The sequence below is a fragment of the Eucyclogobius newberryi genome, unplaced genomic scaffold (assembly GCF_026437365.1).
Source record: "Eucyclogobius newberryi isolate DKJ021-1_F unplaced genomic scaffold, fEucNew1.0.hap1 SCAF_17, whole genome shotgun sequence".
Lineage (NCBI taxonomy): Eukaryota > Metazoa > Chordata > Actinopteri > Gobiiformes > Gobiidae > Eucyclogobius > Eucyclogobius newberryi.
The window spans coordinates 18,575,604-18,601,862 of NW_027315801.1; the positions used below are offsets into that span (position 1 = coordinate 18,575,604).

The 26,259-nt window shown below is 43.5% G+C and overlaps 2 protein-coding genes across 2 annotated transcripts; both read right to left on the bottom strand.

The window, feature by feature from the left end:
- Window positions 1-239: 239 nt before the first annotated feature.
- Window positions 240-3,461, bottom strand: ndufb11 (NADH:ubiquinone oxidoreductase subunit B11). Its single transcript, XM_072448532.1, has 3 exons — window positions 3,246-3,461; window positions 1,373-1,503; window positions 240-429 (listed from the first exon to the last, which is right to left on the bottom strand). The coding sequence occupies exons 1-3, from the start codon at window positions 3,414-3,416 to the stop codon at window positions 306-308; spliced, it is 426 nt and encodes a 141-aa protein (XP_072304633.1). The 5' UTR covers window positions 3,417-3,461; the 3' UTR covers window positions 240-305.
- A 13,594-nt stretch (window positions 3,462-17,055) lies between these two features.
- Window positions 17,056-26,029, bottom strand: tbc1d25 (TBC1 domain family, member 25). The gene is made up of 7 exons (XM_072449321.1): window positions 25,809-26,029; window positions 24,233-24,342; window positions 23,962-24,116; window positions 21,731-21,858; window positions 20,971-21,159; window positions 19,352-19,627; window positions 17,056-18,885 (listed from the first exon to the last, which is right to left on the bottom strand). The coding sequence occupies exons 1-7, from the start codon at window positions 25,884-25,886 to the stop codon at window positions 17,212-17,214; spliced, it is 2,610 nt and encodes an 869-aa protein (XP_072305422.1). The 5' UTR covers window positions 25,887-26,029; the 3' UTR covers window positions 17,056-17,211.
- Window positions 26,030-26,259: the final 230 nt, after the last annotated feature.

The following is a 26,259-nucleotide window of genomic DNA, read 5'->3' on the forward strand; positions in this document are numbered from 1 at the left end:
TACATATACAGAACATGAGTATTTCATTTAAAATATGTTTTAGACAGAGAAACGTTGAATACTGATGTGTTGCACGTTGCAATAAGTGGATACTTTTTGGAACGTTTTACATATTGCTCTCATGATGTCCTTGAACAGATCTTTAAACTACTTAAAAATTGACTATTTATATGATAATGAAGAATTTCTTAATAAAATGTAGCATGCCTACATGAATACACAATATATGACTGCACAACTCAAAGTTACACTTGTATTATCTTATTTAATGGACAATATAACAATTAAATACAGTGACGTGAAGCCTATTCTTTAGTGGGCAGGATGATCTTGCTGGGGTCGTAGTAGTTCTCTCCGATCAGAGGAAGCCCGTCGCGCTCTCTCTGCTGAATCAGCCGCTCGGCTTCTCGTCGGGCCCATTGTCGCATTCTTCAGAGAGGAGAGAATTAGCACAAATCGTCAAGAATCATGACATTTGTATGAAGTTGCTGAAAAAATAAAAGGACAGTATAGTTTTCATGCACAGGAAAGTCTGAATGAGAAGGACAGGAACACAAGAGGCACAAGCAAGAGTACTCCATGTTGGCACCTAAAAGTGCACTATGTACCCTTCTTTTACAAAACTTTTAGATCAAATGAAAATCAGATCTGACCAAATTCAAGTGCTGGGACATAAACATGCTGAACCAAACCTCTCTCTGGGAAATTGGAAGCCATGTATTCTTACTGTAAGCACAAGCAGTGTCACTTCTCCACAGATCTGACAAGAAACTTTTCTCCATGGATAATGCCATATGTGGAAAGTTCCAGGCAAAGCTCAGAGGATCTTGGAGGGCCCTTCATCAGAAAAGTGACATAAGCCATGTTTGGCACAGAGCCTCTCCACAACAGGCCTGGCTCGCAGAACTCGGCTACGTTTCATCGCTTTATCACAAGGTCAGTCATTGTTTGGTGAGAAAAGGTTAGGATTCTTTTCCGTTTCCATCTGCTTTTTACCATCTTGTTTTCACCCGTGACTATTCCCTCTGCTCCAATCATCTGGCTGTGGTGTGGAGCTCCTCCTGAGCTAAAGCCCAACTGGGTCTAGACCACTTTAGATTGCTTAAATAGACCAGTACGGTTTATCGAAGACGGTGGAGACACTTTCGGTCTGTACTAATCCGCTCCGAAGAGAACCAGTGGAAACATGCCTTTAGTGCACCTTTAAGTAACGTAATACTTTTACTTTGTTACTTTTCACTATTGGAGAGAAGCACAGGTATTGAACAGAGAAGCAGCAATAGAGAGGACAACATAACCTGCAGAAAACCTGCAAATACACAAACAAAACCATCTCACTAATGTAACTCTAGATGTGTACAGAGACAGTTACCCATGGTCTGGTAAATAGTGGATGAAAGTTCCTCCGATCACGAGAGCTACGGAGATGCCCAAGAAGAAGCCGATCCTCATGTTCCACTCATCCACTACTGGGTCAGAGGAGAAGCCGTGGAAGTCCGGGTTCTGCACAACACAACATTTTATTCTCACATAAAAACATTATTTTACTGCAGATTGTATATTCTGGAGAAATATACAAACTGAGCAGTGTGTGGGCAAATACTCATACCCATTGTAGGTAATAATAGGAATTGTCATTTTCTGGAGGAAAAAATGGGACTCAACAAAACTTTGTATTGTATACTCAGGGATAAAATGTATACTGAACTAAATCCTGAGATGAAAACATATCGAATCGAATACCTAATCACAATAATTTCCCCTTTCTTTTTATTCATTGTTCAGCCATACCATAGTCAAGTTTATGTTGTGGGTCTGACTGACACTAGTTGAATTTGATCAGCTTGTTAAAAGTGAAGGATGGCGCGACATGTCAGGTCGTTCTGTATTGGACTGTTAAGAAGTAGAGCCACAGAAGGAGTAGAGAAGCCACTGAGCCATTCTCTCATGATGAAGGGAAAAGCATGAAATCCACAAGGGCAAGAGATGTCCCACAGGAAAATCAGGTGTTGCTTTGAATAAAACTATACGAAATTTGTTTCCCCATTTCCCTAACATGCTGATGACTCGCACCCAAGTGCTCATGTCCCTCGCCACCACAGACATTGTCTGACTTCATCGCCACCACAGACATTGTTGATTCATTTCTCCCTGTGGCCCTCAGAGGCAACTGTTGTTGTGATTTTGGGCCTTACAAAAATAAATTGATTTGATTTGATTTGATACACGTTTGGGCTTGATTCATGATGAAAATCACATAAACTGATCATCAAAAGAATCATTAATCATATTTTCTATATGAGGGGTTCCCAAACTTTTAAGGCCGTGAAGCCAACTTGGGACCTTCACCGCAAATTTAAATGTCTGTAATAAATTCCAGTTTTAAACCATTTAAAATTAGGTTTATATGCATTCATTTTAATAGTGTATTGTGTTATCTGACCTAATTTCACTAAAACTGACTGTTTTCACTTAAAGGGATGAAATACTAAGGCCTAATACTTAACAACACAATACGAATCCTGATACAGGGAACTTGATACAATACACGTCCTCTTTCATGGCGATCCCTAAAACCGGTGTTAAGAGTTGACTCAAATTTGATTTTGATTAAGTAGAATAACAAAATGTATTAGAATTTCATGTTCACACTGTCCTTAATATCAGAATATAACTGTCCTATGATGAAGTCACATCTTCAGCTCCTCAGATTCATCTCAGTGAGATGAGGGGGTCAATGAGATGAGGAAAGAGAAGGATGAATGTAGCAGAAAGACACACATGCTCTTGGGAGAGTCCCGAGCCGTCACAGCTGGTGTTAGAGCATGTTGGACACAAATCTAGTGGCTGGGCTCATCTTCAACACACCCAAGATCCTGAGCAGGCCCGGGGCTCCCTTAGAGACAGTGTGTGGAGCACAGTCATCAATGAGTCTTGGAGTAGAGCTGTTGCTCCACCACACAGAGCCTAAAGTGGGATGAGTCCTGGTCTGGGACAAGGAGAAACCCTCAGGACCCCTGGACAAGGAAGTGCGTTGGGGTGTAGGTTCTGGACTGTCTGATCCGGGGTGTCACACGTAACTACTCCACGCACTGTTAGAAACGACACGACTCAGCCTCGGATCACACCCAGACCCTGGGACTGTTTACACGGTACAACACAGTTTGTGCTGCCGTCCAGAGTTCACCCAGAGCCTTTAGAATCTGCGTCCGTGTCCGTGTCCCTGAGCGCACGGTGGCACTCACCTTCACGAACGGGCTGACCTCTCCATGCGTGGAGCCGGCCGCGGGCGCATGAGCCTCCGTGACCGCAGCCGAGCTCATACCACTGGGCTTAGATTGTGACACACATCGGACCTGCGTATGGCGGAGCAGCCGGGTCAAACCGGGCCCGAACCGCCACACTCGGGTCAACATGGCGCTTGTGTTTGGGAAGGATTACTGGCCCGGAAGTAAAGCTTTTCTATGTCCGGTTGAAAATGTTGACGTTGCGTTCACGGGTGCTGTGTAAAAATGTGAGTTAAAAATATAATAATAATAATAAATATAGCCGCAAGCGGCAATGATCGGCCCTCGCCACGCCGCCGCCACACCGCCGCCACGCCGCAAGAGGAGGGGGCGCTAACGCGCCCCAATTGTCCTTTTATTACGCCTACTGCTGAATCTGTGACGCTGTCACATCTTCTCCCCTTTGTTTTACCATCAAAAAGCTATTTTATTTTGAATTCTTGGCAAAATGTGCGACTTTGCCGCACAGACACCGTGACTCTTTGACTGAAAATGTGGATAACTTTTGATGGTCCTGAAGATGAGTCTCACCAAATTTCAGGTTAATATGTCTAACGCCCTGGGAGGAGTTTGTGAAAGTCTAAAGTGTAAACATGTTCTGGCGATTTCCCCATTGGAATAACATGAAAGGTTTCGGTCATCGTTACGGCAACGCCATAACAATTATGACATGGGTCTCATTGACTTTTTTGATGGGGATGCCAAAATTGAGTTGTGTGTCAAATTTCATATAATTTCGGAAAACTAAACATTTAACCTCCATATAAAATCTGTAGGGGGCGCTGTGGCGCCAAATGAATTTATTTCACTTCAAGTAGGTTTAGGGCAAAGAGTTTAACAACTGATTCTAATTTGACGCAATTCGGACTTTATCTGCGCAAACGGCAGAAATTTTAAATATGGGAGATTTCTGAAATTCTAGCTACAGTTTGCGGCTTCGCCGTACAGAGACCGTGAGAGGTATCAATGTAATTTGGATAACTTTTGATGTCCCACTCCTCAGTAGCATTTTCACCAAATTTCAGCTTTTTAGGGCCAACGCCCTGGGAGGAGTTCGTAAAAGTACGACGTTTGGAAAAACTCAGAAGTCATGTTTAGCCATTTTTGAAGCAATATGGCCGACATTTGGTTGGGCGGACGGCGTTGCCGTAATAATATTTTTTACTTCTCTTGTCACCATCTACCTCGGCGCCAAATTTCATGATTCTACGATCAGATTTTTTTTGGGTCATTTCCCATCTCTCAATGCATTTTTGGTACATTTGGGGGCGCTGACGCGCCAATTTTTTTTATTTTAGAAAAGGGAAATAGCCAGAATGTAGAGAGGCACGATTTTTAGAGGTGTGCAAATTTTTGTGACTTTTCGTCAATGTTCACTGGGTGAAAAATAGGGGGGTTGGTACCGAGAAGAAGAAGAAGAAGAAGAAGAAGAAGAAGAAGAAGAAGAAGAAGAAGAATATTCCGATGCGAAAACAATGTTTCCCATTTTTCAAATGGGAAACATACATTTTCGGAAAGCGCTCGCGCTTTCCTACCTCATGGTGTGGGTCCCTGGTCACTGACGGGTACTTTCGTTAATTTTGAGTGGGCTCCGCCCACTTTGTGTTTTTGGCCCTCTATACAGTAATAATGTTCAATTTTTGCATTACATGCTTATATGCACGGAACATGCAAGAGATGGGGAACGTATTCGTGAGCTACTTAGGGCAAATGAGTGCTTTACATTGGGATGACGACCGCTTCGCGGTCGTCATCCCAATGTAAAGTGCTCGTTTAGTGCGCACTTTTGCACGGGCTTCGCCCGTTTACAACGGTAATGTTCCATTTTCCTACTATTAATTAGTATGCACGGGGCGTGCGTGAGTGAAGGAGTGCGTTAGTGAGTGTTTGGAAGTGGGCGAGCGCTTCGCGCTCGATTTCGTGCGCACTACGTGCGCACTTTCACAGCCGTGCTTCGCACGGCCTTACGAGATTAATAGGCCTCTCGCCAGCTTGTGGCGCTCGGGCCTAATAATAATATTTTTAGCAAAAACAATATAGCCGTTTCCACTATAACAACAAATTATACATCGTTTGAAAGCTCTAAGCCTTCCCGATGCCGCCATGGGGTGGAATCATCATTACAAGCGCTTACGCGCTCGTCACTCCCTATTCCGTCGGGATGCCCCGCCCACTCCCCATAGACTTCCATTGATTTGAGCAGATACAAGCATGGCCCATGCCTGCGGCATGGATTCTCGCGTACGGGACGATGCCAGGAGGGTTTTTGGAGGAATGCAGCTGCTGTTTCGCGCTGCTGTTGTCAACAATTTGTGAATGGGCTACGCCCATTCACTAATTGTTGACTATTTCTGTCATAGCAGGAGTAAGTATGCATGATCCATGCCTTCGGCATGGGCTAGTTCACTGTACTTGCCAGGGGCGACGGGGTACGGTACCCCGGTCAACTTTGTCGTAGAGCTACGAAATTCGGAACACGCATTCCTCTCGTGAGGACAAAAAAAATATTATTGTGGCCACGCTCCCAGAATTACCCTATGGCCGCCATCTTCCTTTGAAAATGAAAACACGCTGTGTTAGCCATTTTGTTCACGTCAAACTTTGACGAACTCCTCCTAAGGCGTTTTGCCCACCGACTTCAAAATCGGCGGACGTCCTCTGGACAAGTGGGGCATCTAAAGTTATCCAATTTTTTGAGATACCTTTTACGGTCTGTGTGCGGCGCAGCCGCAAAGTTGGACAACTTATTTTGGGATATTGCAGATCTAAAAATTGCTCCCATTTGATCAAAACAAGTCCGATTAGGACCAAATTTGAATCAGTTGTTCAACTTTCTAGTTTGGACCAGTTTATGTTGACAAAATTGAAATGGCCGCGATAGCGCCCCCTACAGAGTGACCTTTAAATTAACATTGAAGGTCAAAAATTAGTTTTACCAAAATGTTCTAAACTTTACCCAAAATTCTATTTTGGCGTCGCGATCAAAAAAGCCAATCAGACAAATGCCTTAATTTTTACGGCGTAGTCGTAGCGATGACATAAACCTCCCATGTTATCCCTATGGGAAAACCGCTAAATCTCTCGAATATCCACATTTTTCTGTTTCAAACTTTGACGAACTCCTCCTAGTGCGTTTTGCCCACCGACCTCAAAATCGGTGTACGTCCTCTAGACAAGTGGGGCATCTAAAGTTATCCAAATTTTAAGGATAGCTTTTAAGGTCTCTGTGCGACGGAGCCTCAAACGTTTCCCAGAATTCTGACTATTTGGCCTTCAGAGTGGCCTATAAACAATAGAGTTTTTCCAAATGACATGATATTTTGCACAAAATTCTAATTTGCCATCCTGATCATAAAAGTATGAGAGACAAAGTCATATTTTGTACGGCGTAACCGTAGCGATGACAGAAACATCCCATGTTATCCTTATGGGAAAATCGTAGAATCGCTCAAATCACCACATTTTTACGCTTCACACTTTAACAAACTCCCCATATAAAGCACTCATTTGCCCTAAGTAGCTCACGAATACGTTCCCCATCTCTTGCATGTTCCGTGCATATAAGCATGTAATGCAAAAATTGAACATTATTACTGTATAGAGGGCCAAAAACACAAAGTGGGCGGAGCCCACTCAAAATTAACGAAAGTACCCGTCAGTGACCAGGGACCCACACCATGAGGTAGGAAAGCGCGAGCGCTTTCCGAAAATGTATAGTTTATGATATTTGAAAAATGGGAAACATTGTTTTCGCATCGGAATATTATTCTTTCTTCTTCTTCTTCTTCTTCTTCTTCTTCTTCTTCTCGGGACCAACCCCCCTATTTTTCACCCAGTGAACATTGACGAAAAGTCACAAAAATTTGCACACCTCTAAAAATCGTGCCTCTCTACATTCTGGCTATTTCCCTTTTCTAAAATAAAAAAAAAAATGGCGCGTCAGCGCCCCCAAATGTACCAAAAATGCATTGAGAGATGGGAAATGACCCAAAAAAAATCTGATCGTAGAATCATGAAATTTGGCGCAGAGGTAGATGATGACAAGAGAAGTAAAAAATATTATTATGGCAACGCCGTCCGCCCAACCAAATGTCGGCCATATTGCTTCAAAAATGGCTAAACATGACTTAGGAGTTTTTCCAAACGTCGTACTTTTACGAACTCCTCCCAGGGCGTTGGCCCTAAAAAGCTGAAATTTGGTGAAAATGCTACTGAGGAGTGGGACATCAAAAGTTATCCAAATTACATTGATACCTCTCACGGTCTCTGTGCGGCGAAGCCGCAAACTGTAGCAAGAATTTCAGAAATCTCCCATATTTAAAATTTCTGCCGTTTGCGCAGATAAAGTCCGAATTGCGTCAAATTAGAATCAGTTGTTAAACTCTTTGCCCTAAACCTACTTGAAGTGAAATAAATTCATTTGGCGCCACAGCGCCCCCTACAGATTTTATATGGAGGTTAAATGTTTAGTTTTGCGAAATTATATGAAATTTGACACACAACTCAATTGTAGCATCCCCATCAAAAAAGTCAATGAGACCCATGTCATAATTGTTATGGCGTTGCCGTAACGATGACCGAAACCTTTCATGTTATTCCAATGGGGAAATCGCCAGAACATGTTTACACTTTAGACTTTCACAAACTCCTCCCAGGGCGTCAGCCCTATTAACCTGAAATTTGGTGAGACTCATCTTCAGGGGTGGACCATCAAAAGTTATCCACATTTTCATTCAAAGAGTCACGGTGTCTGTGCGGCAAAGCCGCACATTTTGCAAAGAATTCAAAATAAAATAGCTTTTTGATGGTAAAACAAAGGGGAGAAGATGTGACAGCGTCACAGATTCAGCAGTAGGCGTAATAAAAGGACAATTGGGGCGCGTTAGCGCCCCCTCCTCTTGCGGCGTGGCGGCGGTGTGGCGGCGGCGTGGCGAGGGCCGATCATTGCCGCTTGCGGCTATATTTCTTCTTCTTCTTCTTCTTCTTCTTCTTCTTCTTCTTCTTCTTCTCGGGACCAACCCCCCTATTTTTCACCCAGTGAACATTGACGAAAAGTCACAAAAATTTGCACACCTCTAAAAATCGTGCCTCTCTACATTCTGGCTATTTCCCTTTTCTAAAATAAAAAAAATGGCGCGTCAGCGCCCCCAAATGTACCAAAAATGCATTGAGAGATGGGAAATGACCCAAAAAAAATCTGATCGTAGAATCATGAAATTTGGCGCAGAGGTAGATGGTGACAAGAGAAGTAAAAAATATTATTACGGCAACGCCGTCCGCTCAACCAAATGTCGGCCATATTGCTTCAAAAATGGCTAAACATGATTTTGGAGTTTTTCCAAACGTCGTACTTTTACGAACTCCTCCCAGGGCGTTGGCCCTAAAAAGCTGAAATTTGGTGAAAATGCTACTGAGGAGTGGGACATCAAAAGTTATCCAAATTACATTGATACCTCTCACGGTCTCTGTGCGGCGAAGCCGCAAACTGTAGCTAGAATTTCAGAAATCTCCCATATTTAAAATTTCTGCCGTTTGCGCAGATAAAGTCCGAATTGCGTCAAATTAGAATCAGTTGTTAAACTCTTTGCCCTAAACCCACTTGAAGTGAAATAAATTCATTTGGCGCCACAGCGCCCCCTACAGATTTTATATGGAGGTTAAATGTTTAGTTTTGCGAAATTATATGAAATTTGACACACAACTCAATTTTAGCATCCCCATCAAAAAAGTCAATGAGAGCCATGTCATAATTGTTATGGCGTTGCCGTAACGATGACCGAAACCTTCCATGTTATTCCAATGGGGAAATCGCCAGAACATGTTTACACTTTATACTTTCACAAACTCCTCTTAGGGCGTTAGCCCTATTAACCTGAAATTTGGTGAGACTCATCTTCAGGGGTGGACCATCAAAAGTGATCCACATTTTTATTCAAAGAGTCACGGTGTCTGTGCGGCAAAGCCGCACATTGTGCCAAGAATTCAAAATAAAATTGCTTTTTGATGGTAAAACAAAGGGGAGAAGATGTGACAGCGTCACAGATTCAGCAGTAGGCGTAATAAAAGGACAATTGGGGCGCGTTAGCGCCCCCTCCTCTTGCGGCGTGGCGGCGGCGTGGCGAGGGCCGATCATTGCCGCTTGCGGCTATATTTATTATTATTATTTTTCTTGTTCTTCTTCAGCGCTTTGAACTCTAATTTGACCCCCTGAACATGCTCAAAAACTCACCAAACTTTACCCAAAATTCAAAATCGGCGAAAAATTTTGTTTTTTCTGGGCCATTTTTTTTTTCGTTAAAAAATGGCGCTCTAAAAGCAGAAGAACAAGAAAAATAATAAAAATAATAATATTTTTAGCAAAAACAATATAGCCGTTTCCACTATAACAACAAATTATACATCGTTTGAAAGCTCTAAGCCTTCCCGATGCCGCCATGGGGTGGAATCATCATTACGAGCGCTTACGCGCTCGTCACTCCCTATTCCGTCGGGATGCTCCGCCCACTCCCCATAGATTTCCATTGATTTGAGCAGATACAAGCATGGCCCATGCCTGCGGCATGGACTCTCGCGTTCAGGACGGTGCCAGGAGGGTTTTTGGAGGAATGCAGCGCTTCGCGCATGATCCATGCCTTCGGCATGGGCTAGTTCACTGTACTTGCCAGGGGCGACGGGGTACCAAACATGCGGGCTGTGCCCGCATGTTTGGTCAGACAGTTGCAACGCTGCCTTCGCCAGCGTTGCGGGAGCAATAGGCCCTCCGCCCTGCTGGGGCTCAGGCCTAATAATAAAAATAAAAATAATAATAATATTTTTAGCAAAAACAATATAGCCGTTTCCACTGTAACAACAAATTATACATCGTTTGAAAGCTCTAAGCCTTCCCGATGCCGCCATGGGGTGGAATCATCATTACGAGCGCTTACGCGCTCGTCACTCCCTATTCCGTCGGGGTGCCCCGCCCACTCCCCATAGACTTCCATTGATTTGAGCAGATACAAGCATGGCCCATGCCTGCGCCATGGACTCTCGCGTACGGGACGATGCCAGGAGTGAATGGGCTACGCCCATTCACTCATTGCTGACTATTTCTGTCATAGCAGGAGTAAGTATGCATGATCCATGCCTTCGGCATGGGCTAGTTCACTATACTTGCCAGGGGCTTCGCGGTCGTCATCTCAATGTAAAGTGCTCGTTTAGTGCACACTTTTGCACGGGCTTCGCCCGTTTACAACGGTAATGTTCCATTTTCCTACTACTAATTAGTATGCACGGGGCGTGCATGAGTGAAGGAGTGCGTTAGTGAGTGTTTGGAAGTGGGCGAGTGCATCGCGCTCGATTTCGTGCGCACTACGTGCGCACTTTCGCAGCCGTGCTTTGCACGGCCTTACGAGATTAATAGGCCTCTCGCCAGCTTGTGGCGCTCGGGCCTAATAATGATAATGATAACGATGATAATAATAAATATAGCCGCAAGCGGCAATGATCGGCCCTCGCCACGCCGCCGCCACGCCGCAAGAGGAGCCCCAATTGTCCTTTTATTACGCCTACTGCTGAATCTGTGACGCTGTCACATCTTCTCCCCTTTGTTTTACCATCAAAAAGCTATTTTATTTTGAATTCTTGGCAAAATGTGCGGCTTTGCCGCACAGACACCGTGACTCTTTGAATGAAAATGTGGATAACTTTTGATGGTCTTGAAGATGAGTCTCACCAAATTTCAGGTTAATAGGGCTGACGCCCTGGGAGGAGTTTGTGAAAGTCTAAAGTGTAAACATGAAAGGTTTCGGTCATCGTTACGGCAACGCCATAACAATTATGACATGAGTCATTGACTTTTTTGATGGGGATGCTAAAATTGAGTTGTGTGTCAAATTTCATATAATTTCGCAAAACTAAACATTTAACCTCCATATAAAATCTGTAGGGGGCGCTGTGGCGCCAAATGAATTTATTTCACTTCAAGTAGGTTTAGGGCAAAGAGTTTAACAACTGATTCTAATTTGACGCAATTCGGACTTTATCTGCGCAAACGGCAGAAATTTTAAATATGGGAGATTTCTGAAATTCTAGCTACAGTTTGCGGCTTCGCCGCTCAGAGACCGTGAGAGGTATCAATGTAATTTGGATAACTTTTGATGTCCCACTCCTCAGTAGCATTTTCACCAAATTTCAGCTTTTTAGGGCCAACGCCCTGGGAGGAGTTCGTAAAAGTACGACGTTTGGAAAAACTCCGAAGTCATGTTTAGCCATTTTTGAAGCAATATGGCCGACATTTGGTTGGGCGGACGGCATTGCCGTAATAATATTTTTTACTTCTCTTGTCACCATCTACCTCTGCGCCAAATTTCATGATTCTACGATCAGATTTTTTTTGGGTCATTTCCCATCTCTCAATGCATTTTTGGTACATTTGGTGGCGCTGACGCGCCAATTTTTTTTATTTTAGAAAAGGGAAATAGCCAGAATGTAGAGAGGCACGATTTTTAGAGGTGTGCAAATTTTTGTGACTTTTCGTCAATGTTCACTGGGTGAAAAATAGGGGGGTTGGTCCCGAGAAGAAGAAAGAAAGAAAGAAAGAAAGAATAATATTCCGATGCGAAAACAATGTTTCCCATTTTTCAAATATCATAAACTATACATTTTCGGAAAGCGCTCGCGCTTTCCTACCTCATGGTGTGGGTCCCTGGTCACTGACGGGTACTTTCGATAATTTTGAGTGGGCTCCGCCCACTTTGTGTTTTTGGCCCTCTATACAGTAATAATGTTCAATTTTTGCATTACATGCTTATATGCACGGAACATGCAAGAGATGGGGAACGTATTCGTGAGCTACTTAGCGCAAATGAGTGCTTTATATGTGGATGACGACCGCTTCGCGGTCGTCATCCCAATGTAAAGTGCTCGTTTAGTGCGAACTTTTGCACGGGCTTCGCCCGTTTACAACGGTAATGTTCCATTTTCCTACAACTAATTAGTATGCACGGGGCGTGCATGAGTGGAGGAGTGCGTTAGTGAGTGTTTGGAAGTGGGCGAGCGCTTCGCGCTCGATTTCGTGCGCACTACGTGCGCACTTTCGCAGCCGTGCTTCGCACGGCCTTACGAGATTAATAGGCCTCTCGCCAGCTTGTGGCGCTCGGGCCTAATAATACACAACACATTAAATAACTTCGTGAAACGTTTTAGCCAAAATATACTACAATAAAAGCATGTTTTTTGTCCTTACGGTGTCTCCACAAACCTGACTCGTACTTGGTCTGGAGGAGCCTCCTTGCGCTTGTTTCCATGGAAATGTTGTTCCCTTAGCTCTACCTCCTGCATGAATAATGTTCCATTAAGAAGTATGGTTTAAATTATTTTATATCTACCTATTTCTAAATGTATTTCCATGACTCCAGAAAGAACGTTACATGGTGCAACTTTAATAACACAAACACAGCATAGCCCAGGCCTATGTTTGATCATGGCTGTATTATAAGCAGTTTTCTTTTTATACTTGTATGGTTTTGATCAGGTTTATGACTATCCTGCTGTAATTCATGTGCCTATCCACATGAGACAAAAAAAACATCACCCAGGACCTCTAGTGGGGGCCCACCATCAGCTCCCTCATCAAGAAGGCCCAGCAGAGGATGTACTTCCTGCGGCAGCTGGGAAAAGCCAAGCTGCCAACGCAGATGATGGTGCAGTTCTACACGGCCATCATTGAGTCCATCCTCACCTCCTCCATCACCATGTGGTACACATGGGAGCCACAGCCAGGGACAAACAGAGACTTGAGTTCATTGTGCACTCTCCTGAGAAGGTGATCAGCTGCAGTCTTACATCTCTGCAGGACCTGTCAGACCCTTCTCACCCTTGACACGGACTATTTGAGCCACTCCCCTCAGGCAGGAGGCCACTTTCCTCAGGCAGGAGGCTACAGTCCATCCGGACCAGAAACGCCCGCCACAAGAAGAGTTTCTTTCCCTCTGCCGTTGGACTCATGAACACTTTCTAAACACTGTCACTTTAACCATAATTTAATCACTCACTGCACTGTTCACTTTCTGCACACATATGTAAATTCAACAGTAAATTTGTGTACATAGTAAGCCTATTTTTATCTTTTATCTTATAGCCTATTTTATTATTATTTTTATAATTTGTTTTCTAGTTTTATAATTGTTCATTGTTTTATGTTGCACCAAATCATCAAAGCAAGTTCCTATGTTTGGGAATTCTGTTCATCGGCAATGGCAATAAACCTTTTCTGATTCTGATCTGATTCTATTAAGATAAGATCTGTCTGCACCACTACCGTAAACAATTTTTTTTCTTTACTAAGGCAAAAAGTGCTGTCATTATTCAACTCTAAAGACATGATTGTTGTCCATTGAAAGGACATTGAAACCCTCTTTGTTTACTCCCTCACTGGGAGGAGAGAGAGTGAGTCAGGTACAATAGGAGGCTAATAGCCCATTAAAGGACTGATAGTAAACAAAGAGTCCAGATGACAACAACTGAATCTTTTTCTACAATGGAACACTCCTGGACGAATGAGGGACTACACCGACATCATTATAACTTTATTCTTAAAGATTATCCACCCCCACAGAATAAACTGAAAGGTAATTAGGAAATTATCTGACAATATAGGGTTTTGAGGGAAGACTAATCTCTATTCCATACGTTAGGACAAGATCCAGAGTGTGCTTATGACTGAGTCGCTTTATTTACATTCTGCGTGAAACCGATCCTGTCTAACAAGGCGCTGAAGGCATTACTGAGAGAGTCATCACTCACGTTCACTTGAATATTGAAACTTCCAGCTACCACTACTTTATCCTAGTCCAACACTAAGTTTGATATAAAGACAGTAAACTCTGTTAAAAACTCTGAATAGGGACCAGGAGGTCGGTAGATAACTATGAACAAAACATTTGTTCCGTGTAGTTAGCTCCTCCCTTCACAGATATTAGGCGGTGCCTCACCAGTTCTGTCAGATGAACTTAAGAAGCTACTTGGATGAGTGACTTATATTTTCTTTTACCATAAGTTTAATTTGCAGTACTGCTTTTTAAATACAAATATCCCTAAAAGTAAATTCACAAATGTTGACCCTTATCATTTCCATTAGTGACAAGACCACTGAACCGGCTATATTACAAAAAAATGCATTTTAACAATATAAATTTAAGTTGGCCTCATCTGTATTGAACATTGGGAAATAACATGTCAAATTCTTTTTAGTAATAGATAAAATGGTAAACGATACGCCTCCACAAACAACGCTCAGCACACAACCAAATTGTAAAAATCGATTGAAAAGATTTGCTTTTATTTATTATGTGGCATGTTATTTTGTGAAGTTTAAAGATGCTCAAAAAAATAATTGTTGAAGGAAAAACAGATTCTACACAAATCACAAAAAATAAATAATTGCACTTAAGAAGCGAGAAGAAGGCAGAAAGGTGAAAAGTAGAACACACACAAATTGATTAAAAGAAAAAGGCCATTTGAACATTTTTCCAGCCTTGACATTGTTTTGTGTCATCGACAGTTGTGGACAGTGGAGGACCAACGTGTGCGTCTCTGTAGACACTCCCGTCTCTTTAATAAGGTTGTGACTCGAATCAGAAGCAAATAGTCAGAAACACGAATAAACACTGAAATATGTTTTAGTTGTCCAATGAAGATTTCAGGCTGACAAGAATCAATAAAGTGAGTCAAACTGTGGGCTCCTGAAAACACATCACATGACCCTTTCCATGTTCAGATTACAAAATAAAAATAAGCCATCTCTGATTTCTGCACAAACAGCACTCCTCTTATATTACACTTATAAAGAAAAACGGCAAAAACTACAAAGAAAGTAGAGGACGGCTACTTGCTCTATGGTGTTGAAGTAAAATTAAACAAGTATCATCTTTTTGAATGTGCTTTCATATCAAATTAAATGGGTACTCTGTTTGAAATGGGTCTAATTATGTAGGGAAATGAACATGTACCACCATGAGGAGGATAGGGCCTGCGTGTGTAAAAAAAACAACGTAAAAATCTGTATTTTCAGCTTTACTATTAAACCTTGTGTACATTTTCAAACTTAACAATGGGATATATTACTTTTAAATTGTAGATATAGAACGCTCTCTCAAAGCACAGCTTTTGTCACAGTGGAAATGTGAACCAGCATTTTTTACAACGCACGTTAAAAGTGCTTCTCTACGGGACAAATCACCAGACTGATTCACACAGGTAAAAATGAAGAACGTGTCTCCTGTTTAAGGCGAGACACTTCCGACAAAAGTCATGAATCTAAGCATTATGGTAGTTCAGCGAAGCATGTACCAACAGACAATAAATCATAGAAATATAGGAAATCATCACTTTTCATTAAAAGGTCTTCATGTTGCAGTATAGAATCAGTTGGCGTTTCATTTTGTGCTGAGTTTATAGTGTTAAAAGCCCAAAATACCAGAAATTAGGGCTATTTACGGAACAAATCTGTAAAACCTGGTTTACCCAAATGAATTCCCATTCAAAAGACATAATATTGTTTTTTGAATAAGTCATTGCTATGGTGATGATGCTCATTTTCTTCACTTCCTTCCTTTCTAACCCATGCATATAGACCCTTCCAAGAGTGGCGTGATAAGAAGAGTTGTGTACACGGCCTGGTACTGACATCAACATTCTATCCCATTCATTATAAGAAGGCAAATTCATTTTGTAGACAGCGCAGACAAATGGTTCACGTGTGTTACATTTCAAATGAGAAATATAATAATTTTAATAATATCTAACAATTTCGAAAGCTCAAAAAATGTCCATGTAAAGGTGCACTGTGTAAACCTGTGGGCAGGTGTGAGAGCAGGCACAGGTGGGGGAGGGGCAGGTGTGTGATAGCATGCATAGGTGTGGGGGAGGGGCAGGTGTGTGATAGCATGCATAGGTGTGGGGGAGGGGCAGGTGTGTGATAGCATGCATAGGTGGGGGAGGGGCAGGTGTGTGATAGCATGCATAGGTGGGGGAGGGGCAGGTGTGTGATAGCATGCATAGGTGGGGGAGGGGCAAGTGAGATCCATGGGCAAAATTGGCAACTCTAAATTGGTCATAGTAAATAAAGGTGAGAGTGAATGTTTGTCTGTGTGTCTATGTCTCTTGTGTTAACCCTGCGACGAGCTGGCCCCTGTCCAGGGCGTACCCCGCCTAAGGCCCCGAGTCACTGGGATACGCTCCAGTCACCCGCGACCCCTAATAGGAAGTCGTAGAAAATGAATGGTTCAGAACAGAGGATAAAATATGTGTATTTATGAGCAAAATATATTTATGCGTTGAATAAAGATTGCCAAAAAAGTTGATTAATTCGCCCAAAATAATAAATTAAGGAATTATATATCCAAGATTATCCTCAACATTACACAGTACTCTTTAATGTCATTGTCAAAACTGTTGTGGCCCACTACATTTTCTTCCAATACATCATCTGTCCAGTACAAAGTCAAATTTAAGAAATGTTTGTTACAAGGCTGTTAGCATGTAAGCTAATTTCAGAGCAAACTGTGAACACAAAACTGCATCATGTGGTAATGTTTTCTATTGCTGTTTTGGTGTTACGCACATGTAGTTGAGTGGTTATCAGTCGCAAAAACATTGAAATCCCATTGAAAATGTATTGGAGCTAATGTATGGAACTGTACCAGCCAAAATAGAATGTAGGCACTCTGTTGGAAAGGTCTATACAAGATATCAGAAAATCCTTGCAAGCCCTTTTTTTATTCCTGCTCCAACTGAAGGTTAAACAATGGCAACGTTGCAACAAAACACAATTTTCGACCATCCAAAAAACAAAACAAATTGATCTTCTGCAGTGTCTCGCCTTAATTGAGCAACTCTGCTCAAACTGAGCAGTTCAATTGCAATTCCGATTTGTGTTCCATGGTCAGAAAGTGGGGGAAAGAACGACCTGAGCTGTGGGCGAGGGGATGGTGGTGGTCAGGTTGTAAGTGGAGTTGGGAGAGGATGGCGAGGGGATGGTGGTGGTCAGGTTGTAGGTGGAGTTGGGAGAGGATGGCGAGGGGATGGTGGTGGTCAGGTTGTAGGTGGAGTTGGGAGAGGATGGCGAGGGTATGGTGGTGGTCAATTTGTAGGTGGAGTTGGGAGAGCATGTTGAAGGGATGGTAGTGGTCAGGTTGTAGGTGGAGTTGGGAGAGGATGCACGGGGGGAACTCAACGGGCTGTAAATGGGCTGAGGGGGCACTGTGGTGGTTGGACATAGGGGCCCGCCGTTTACAGAGGTGGGTGAGTCCGAGCTGACCTCATCGCCCTCCTCTGAGTCCCACACCTCGCTGTGGAGGTAGTCTGCGAAAAGCGCCTTGGCTCGTTGCAGCACGCGGCCCAAGTTGTGTCTGCGCACCAGACGGTCAAAGTGCATTGCCAGCTCGTTGTAGTCCAAGCCGTTTTTGATGATGTGGTCCCGATGCTCCAAAAGAATGGACAGGCAAAGGAACAACATGAACGGGTTGCCTTTACCAAATTCTTGAGGAGGAGGCAGAGAGCACGGTTTTAGGCACAAGCTGTCAACTTTCATAGCCGTAGTGCTGAGGGGCTTGTTTCCCGGCGACAACAGAGTGTTCGTGTTTGCATTCGACTTTGGTGGACAGCCAAAGTGTCCTTTCCCAAAGGAGAGAATAGGCGAGGAAAGAAGTGAGCGAGGGCGAGAGGGAGAGGATGCTCCGATACCTGCGCTGCTGTTGTTACTTGTTGATACAACAGTTTTTGCCACATCCTCTTTGCCGACGCAGTTTTTGACCTCTGGAATCATACTGGCTGAAAGACTAGCAACAGAGATCTCTGCGTTTTTGATGAGTGGGGTTTTTTCTCCAGGGTCCTCCTTACTGTCCACAGTTGACTGGTGGCTGCAAAGACTGGACTTGGATTGGGTCTGCTCTTGGGGCAGCTCTACGCCCTCCATATCAAAGCACTCCTCACTCCTGGCGGAGTAATAATTAAACTCCCCAAAGCTGCTTTTCCGCCCTGACAGAAAATAACTTAATTTGGCATTGTCCTCACCTGTCCGCTCGGACTCCGAGAGCAACTTGTCCTCCGTAACAAAGGGAACAGCTGCTTCTTCTCGTGAAGGCCTGAGCATATGCTGCCTGCGCTGCCTTTCCTTTTGGTTGTCTTGCCCACACTTGTTTTCTATTAACACACCTCGCGGCATGACGTTTAATGAGTTGTCCGTTTCCAGAAGTGGGCCAAATAGTTCCACTTCGGTCTCGGGAGGATCAGGCGGCAGGGAGCTCCATGTAATCTCCAGCATCCTGAGAGCATCGTCAAAGGCAAACTCTCTCTTGAGCTCTAGCAGGAGCCAGCGGTAGCAGAAGAACAGGTCATCGGCTCCCCGGGAGACCAGATAGGAGTAGAACTCGGGGTCAGAGTACTGGAGGAGCAGCTTCAGGTGCTGAAACTTGACCGACATGAGTTGTCCATCGGGGCGAAAGTTTCCCTCCAGGCGCTTCATGATGCCACAGAAACAAATGAATGCATGCGCCTCATTGTCCATGACGGCCAGAATGGGGGAGGCAATGTCACTCATGCCCTGGCAGTAGGAAATCTGGAACCACACAGACATTGATTAGGGTTGCTGTTCAATGATTTAAAAAATAAATGCATTTTTACTCCATTATTTGTGGGCAGAACAAGCTACAGGCCTATACAACTTAAGGCTCATGGGCCAAATCAGGCCCCCCAAACAATCTGATCCACCTCATGGCCCATCGTGCAAATATATTTTCTCAGGTTTACCCCTGGGTTAGGTTCTAATTTAGTTAAATTCTGCCTTAGAACTGGTGTTTTTTTCCTGGTTTAGGCCTGGTTCGTTTCTGGATCGTTTTGGATTCCGGCCTCATCTGACAGCCCTGGTTACTCAAACATGCACAGATCACTCTAAATACAACTTTGAGTGGTTAAAGGAGAAGGAAAAACAATGGTTAAAGAGCTTTGAAGTTGAATAATATCACCTTTAACCGTTTATAGAAGCTGATTTGAACACAACTGAAGAACATGTACACACTGCCTACCTGAGGGTGTGTGATGGCAAAGGTTGTGAGCAGATTAGTGAGTGCAGTTAAGTGCGGACTGTCCTCTGATCCAGCATAATACGAATGGGCTCGATCTGTCCTCAGAACATCTTTGAGGACGTTCCCGCGGATGAATTCCAGGTCCTCAGCACTAACTCTGGTAGTCCACTCGCTCTTCAGTTCATGGTACTCCCGGGTCTTCCTCTTCATGTAGTCCATCCTCTCCTGCCCACTCAGGCCGTCAGGGTACACGTTCAGCAGGTACCTCCAAACCACCTGACCACAGAGGACAAGACAGAGAACACGTTTGTCTCTCTAAACTGTTTTCCAGTTAGAGTTGAGATGGGTGTAAAAAACAAATATGTATTAGTCAAACCGTCTTCATTCAAATGTTAACGCTCCCAAGTTGAATTCTGATCTCAAGTATTATGTGGCAACAGCTTTCATTTTAAGCAGAACTAAGCAATATTTTCACCTTATTCGACGTCTTTTTAAGTCCCTGTGATGGTTCAATATGTTTTTTTGGGGCGTTTGAGGTGTGCGTGAAAGCCTTGCGACATTTGCCGACATCGACCCAAAGACAACTTGACTGCAAAACACTGGATCTTTTTCTTTCATATTTGACAATGTGAAATGTTTTTGTATGTGATTATACTGTCTTATTATGATAAAGAGAGAAAGAAAATGTGACAAAGTTACTTGGTTCTGCTTTAACCCTTCATGTTTAGGGGCCTATTTTTTCCAAAAACGGCTGAAAAAATGACCTCCATTGAAAACTGAAGCTGTTCTTGAACCCTCTGGAGTACAAATTGCACGAGCCTTTGTGAAGCTGACTCTCTGTAGTTTTGGACTCTGATGTCCGTTTTTACTTTAATTATAAGTAGGAACAAGCACAGAGGAATTCAGAATTTAAATCCCGCCTAGATTTTCTTATGTTGAATATAAAATATAGAGTATAGCTGGTTTCTGGAGGGATTGTCTGAGTGACACTAAAATGGGCATATGTTAAGTTTTGACAAGGTAAATGAAGATAAACTCTAAAAATGTGTTTTAGGGACTTTTAATGCAGCAAAATGTCCAGGCGGAATCCATATAAAAGTCCTATTAATTTTTCATTTTATTTTAGGGTAATTTTTTATTTGTGGGTTTGGACTACAAACTGACTGAGAATGATAGATTTGACTGGAAATAAGTGGGTTACAGATCTTTTATGTACAGCATACCACGCACGCACGCAAACACTCACTCACTCACGCACGCACGCGCTCACACGCACGCGCTCACACGCACTCACGCGCACTCACACCGCACACACGCTGCACGCACACCGCGCTCACGCGCACTCACACCGCACACACGCACTCACACGCACGCACACTGCACACTGCACACACACACACACACTCGCACTCGCACACGCACACTCACGCATGCATCACCAGGAGTCTGAATTTATCAGCTCATGTAAATACAGGAACATGGAGGAGCCATGAGAAAGGTGCAAATGGAAATGTTCTGAGCAGGAAAAACATGCCTGATGATTTAGCTGTGATGAGGGGAAAACATTATAACATGATTAAAAGCTAAAGCGTAGACTGAGCATAAGAAGTGAAGCGTACCTTGCGTAGTGAAGGCTCCACTCCGCCATGATAAATGCGAAGTCTCAGCTCTTCGGGTTTGGTCAGCTGACCCTGGCTGTTCAAATACCAGTGGAACTCTGCATCACTCAGTGGAGGCTTAAATGGCTTGATTTCCTCCCCGTAGGACCAGCTGAAGGCCTGCTGTACTCGGCTCAGGGTGCGGCCAACCTACACAAAACAATACATCATTTAACTGTGATGTATCGGTATTGTCAGGAGATTCTGCAACCAAGTAGCCAAAAAGGAAATGGTATAGTTAAAAGTCCAAAATCACAGGTCTCTTGCATCCACGTGACTCCATTTCCATATGTTGCCATAGTAACAGCTGATGTACAGTGGTAATGAATGGCAACAAGCCTGAAGTTTTACATTTGGAGTTTTTCTTATTAAATTATGTCGTAAATAACAATAAACCTTAAACACACGAGATGTTAAATTCACCATAATCTATGCAACACTACATTTGTAGCTTGATGTGAGGCTTATTCACTATTAGGCCGTTCAATTGCAGAAATCAACTTCATAAATCTGGAGCCTTGTTTGTCCAGTAAAGAGTCCGGTCTTTCTCCTGCCCTCTGTGCAATGCAGAAATAATCCACCATCTCTGAAATTCTGATAAATGTTGTCAGTTAGTTTCAATGTGAATTCTGCGCCACCATAACTGCCAGTGGAGCATGCCGGGATGGTCAATATCTGTTATTACGGGGTCTAAAGCTGACCGTAGTGAATGTAATCCGACCTGGGAAAGCAGTGACTGTGTGAAGGGCAGAGCGGCGGATGCCAGAGAGCGTGTCCTGTCAGCAAACAACTGTTCAGAAGTCATGACATCTTTGGGGCTGATGATGTCCCAGTCCTCCATCACTGGACCTGCACACACAAGAGGACCTTTAACAGGCTGAAGGACACTGTGATGTACCCTGGGCTGAGGGTTTATACAATTACTCAATGGTTTTGAGATAAATATAGATATATAGATATATAGATATAGATATATAGATATAGATATAGATATATATATATGATAGAATAAGGTATAAATATAGCCGCAAGCGGCAATGATCGGCCCTCGCCACGCCGCCGCTTCGCACGGCCTTACGGACCTAACAGGCCTCTCGCCAGCTTGTGGCGCTCAGGCCTAATTAACTAGCGGCTTTACGGAATGTAGGTCTGAAGCTAGACTTGTGCTTAAGAAAGGTTCTCATGTTTTTCAATTCATAACTTTGTTTGGTGGGACAGGACCTGTGGTGGGACAGGACCTGTGGTGGGACGGGACCTGTGGTGGGACGGGACCTGTGGTGGGACGGGACCTGTGGTGGGACGGGACCTGTGGTGGGACGGGACCTGTGGTGGGACGGGACCTGTGGTGGGACGGGACCTGTGGTGGGACGGGACCTGTGGTGCGACGGGACCTGTGATTGTCCTTTGAGCTTGACAGAACAGTCAAGTCGTTTTAAAATGATAAAAAATGTCAATCTCTTCATGAGTACTGATGCAGCTGAGCGTTTATTGCTTTACATTGATACTCCCATTTTAGTTATCACATTACAACTTGGTCACTGGCAGCAATCTCGACAATGTAACCTCATTATTACCATCATTATTGTAATACTGTCAAGATATATCAAAAGTGAACATTGAAAATGTCACTCTCTTATATTAGAATAGTGCAGAGCTTCTCAAAGTGTGGGCTGCGCCTGTTTGGGGGGCACAGAGCCGCGCCAAGGGGGAAATGTGCACACATAAAACGGCCAGTCCCTCCCCTATCCCTACTCTGTCCCTCCCCTATCTCTACTCCGTCCCTCCTCCGTCCCTTCTTCGTCCCTACTCCGTCCCTACTCCGTCCCAGCAGAAAATGTAGTGTAGTGTAGGATTTTCACCCCCTGGCGCCCCACGTTTAAAAGGCAGAGATGTGAGGAGGCTGGAGTCAGGACTAATGGGAGCTGTAGTCATGGTGAGCTGGTGTTTGGAGGAATAATGTAAACTGTTTAAATGTATTGTTGGATTGCTGATGAGGTTGTTTGAGGGTTGATGTTTGTTCTTGATTAGGAACCCAAAGTCATTTAGTTTCACATCAATTTCAACAATTTAAAATCTGTTTTATAAAATAAAAGATGTCCTTTTGTGGTCTTTTGCTCATTATATGTGAAGTTAACTAGATATTTTTATGGTTTAGAAGTTAAAAATAATATGTATTTTATGATGTCTTCCATGACCTGATTGCACTGCTCTCCGAGTTTGGCCTGAGACGTGGCGAGCAAGTGGTAATCAGACTGGAAACAATTTCAGTCTGGATTTACAAGGCAAATACAGCACAGAATATAGTTAATATACTAGAATTAAAGGTCCCATAACATGCAAAATCAACATTTCAGAGCTTTTAACCTTCTTACATTGCTATTTGTGCTTCATATATGTACCCAGAGTGTTTTTTTGATTGATTACCGCAGTTTTTAGCTATAGTACAGACTATCTCCTTTCCGCGAATCTCCAAACTGACGGGCGGTGGGTGCAAGACCGCGTCATAACCACAGGCACGCGTCACCATCCCCCCTACGTCACGGGTGGGCGGGGCACACACGCTCTGACTGAGACTACGTCACGGATTGGGCGGGGGAGCCAGATCGCTCTTCGCAAGGGTGGGGGCGAATATCAAACCAAGCCATTTGCATTTCCGGGTTGGTGAGTGGGGTCCAAGGTATGGGTGATATTTCTTAACTATTATGTTAAGGGTGTTGCACAACCCTTATTATTATCAATTATACACTTAGGATGGACCATGAAACGTGAAAAAAGTATGTTATGGCACCTTTAATAAAAGATACTAACACACTGAATATGAGAAAAATTGTTGTGCCATTAGACACAAACATAAAATTCAACCATCAACTATCAATTCAACTATAATTCCTATAAACCTTTTCAGTAAGTTAAAACTACAATTTTAGGGATGAAAGGTACAGGCGCCCTTACTGTCCTCTGGAGCTTTGATGTCCATCTTGAGTTGCAGATAAGGTTTGGCTGCAGTGACAAAGGCCGTGTCCAGATCACAGTCTGAGGTCAGAATCAGGTAAACCTCTGCAGCACCGTGCTCCCGGGACAGGTAACTGACCCCAAAGCTGTGCTTCCTGAAGGATGAACACACGCACCCATACCCGACAGACAGACCGACAGACCGACAGACAGTATTAATAATATTTCTCTGCATTGTCTATAAAAGACTGAAATATCTGGTATTATTTACCCGTTCAGGTCGAAGGCTTTGATGAGTATGTGCTGCAGCACCTCCAGGGACGTGATCTGAGGATCCACAGCGAAGGAGCGCAGCTCCAAGGGAAGAGCTCCATCACATTTCTAAAAAGACAGGGAAAATCCATTTACACATTCAACCTTTTTTATCTTTCGTTCTGATACTGATTGCTCCTGATGAAGTAAGTATTTTTTTTTATTTCTATAGCACCTTTCACAGACAGAAGTCACAAAGTGCTTCACAAAACACAGAATAAAACGAAAACACAAAAGATTTACAGTGAGCAATACATATACAACAATATACAGTAAAATCAGCCGCTAAAACAAATGCAATTAAAAGGCTTGACAAAATAAAAAGGTTTTAAGCTGACCCTTAAAAGCAATAACCGAGTCCAGTGACCGTAGGGAGAGCGGAAGATCGTTCCAGAGTTTGGGGGCACCGTTCCAGAGTTTGGGGGCATGCACTGAAGAGCTGGGTAGTACAGTTACATTTACTATAGTAACTTAGTACAAGAATTTGTACTTCTTGGAGTAACTTTTTGACAATATACTCCTGCTTGAAAAATATTAGTATTTAAGTAACTGAACTCTTCTTGAGTATTACATTGTAAAATGAAATAGTCTCTTACTTGAAGTTTTCGTTCCTCTTCCAACTGTGAGTAAATCTACACGTGACAAAAGCTTTAGATTTGTGTTTCCTGCACAGCTCTTTAGATTTCATTTAGTTTTTCTTTTAAAATTCAAAATTTTGTGCATTCTTTAATGTTTTGTCCTTCCAATTACAAAAACTTTAAATGTTTAAATCACACATTCCCTCTAAACAGTTAATCTTATAGTTATTCTAATTTCAGAATCAGAAAAAGGTTTATTGCCATTTGTCGATAAACAAAATTCACAGACAAAGGAACTTGTCCTGGTGATTTGGCTCACCAAATACTTGAATTATTACTTGGACCACTACTTTGCACTTCTACTTGAGCAATATTACACACTGCACAGAAAAACAGTACTACCTCTAGCAGAGATGATGTCTCTCAGTATCGAATACACATAACATACTCTTTGTTTAGTATAGTTATGGATGTGTATATTCCCCTGAGCTCAGAGCTGATGGGACCAGTGCAGAGTGACAGAGCTGGAGGGGAATATCAGGACACACAGGCTTGTTTACATCAGAGAAACTCAAGGGCTTATTTGGAGAAGCTCTGGGTGATGCAGTAAATGCATAATAAGGAGCTATAATCAAGACATATATGCATCCTATTTTAAAAGCACAGCAGAGCTGGCCTCAGACAACAACCAACACCACAGTCCTGCAGCATCGACCATACTGACTCTGACACTGACTCCGATACTGATACTGACTCCGACACTGACTCCGATACATACTGACACTGACTCCGATACTGACACTGACACTGACTCCGGCTCCGATACTGACTCCGGCTCCGATACTGACACAGACTCTGACTCCGATACTGACACTGACTCCGATACTGACTCTGACACTGCTGCTGTGAGGTAAACAAAGCCACATCACGTCTCTTTCACTGGAGCTTGTGTTTTACCTTGACTTTGACCCGGACAACTTCCCTCTCTTCCTCTCCGGCCATTTTCAGCGCTCCACCTGCTCCACCTGCAGACATTTGGGCTCTGGAGACGTCCTCCACTCACAGCGGCAGCATCATGATCAATTCTACCGAGAAATAGCTGCAGCCGCGGGCCTGGAGACAGACTCAGCACCGCGCCGCCACACACAACAGCAACAACAGCCAGGGACACACCCGAGCACAGAGATGTGGAGCCTGACACCGGACAGTAGTGGACAGGGGCCAGGGGCGCAGAGGTGGAGGAGGCCCGCAGCAGCAGCAGAAGCAGCGGCGGGGACAGCGGCGGCGCTCATCACATTCCCAATGCTCGTGATTTCCGGTACAACTGCTGCCCCTAGTGGCCAGGGAAGGGAGGACATTTGTAAATAAGACTAGAAGGGTGGTTTGTCATGGCAACCTTCAGTCAATC

Excerpts from the sequence above, each read along its gene's own strand:
- tbc1d25 (XM_072449321.1), bottom strand. The coding sequence starts at position 25,886 with ATGTCTGCAGGTGGAGCAGGTGGAGCGCTGAAAATGGCCGGAGAGGAA. Across the intron at positions 24,117-24,232 it reads AAAGCCTTCGACCTGAACGG|GAAGCACAGCTTTGGGGTCA; the intron begins GTAAATAATACC and ends TTCATCCTTCAG. Across the intron at positions 19,628-20,970 it reads TGGAGCCTTCACTACGCAAG|GTGGTTTGGAGGTACCTGCT; the intron begins GTACGCTTCACT and ends CTCTGTGGTCAG.
- ndufb11 (XM_072448532.1), bottom strand. The coding sequence starts at position 3,416 with ATGTTGACCCGAGTGTGGCGGTTCGGGCCCGGTTTGACCCGGCTGCTC. Across the intron at positions 1,504-3,245 it reads AGGTCAGCCCGTTCGTGAAG|AACCCGGACTTCCACGGCTT; the intron begins GTGAGTGCCACC and ends TGTGTTGTGCAG. Across the intron at positions 430-1,372 it reads CACTATTTACCAGACCATGG|AATGCGACAATGGGCCCGAC; the intron begins GTAACTGTCTCT and ends TCCTCTCTGAAG.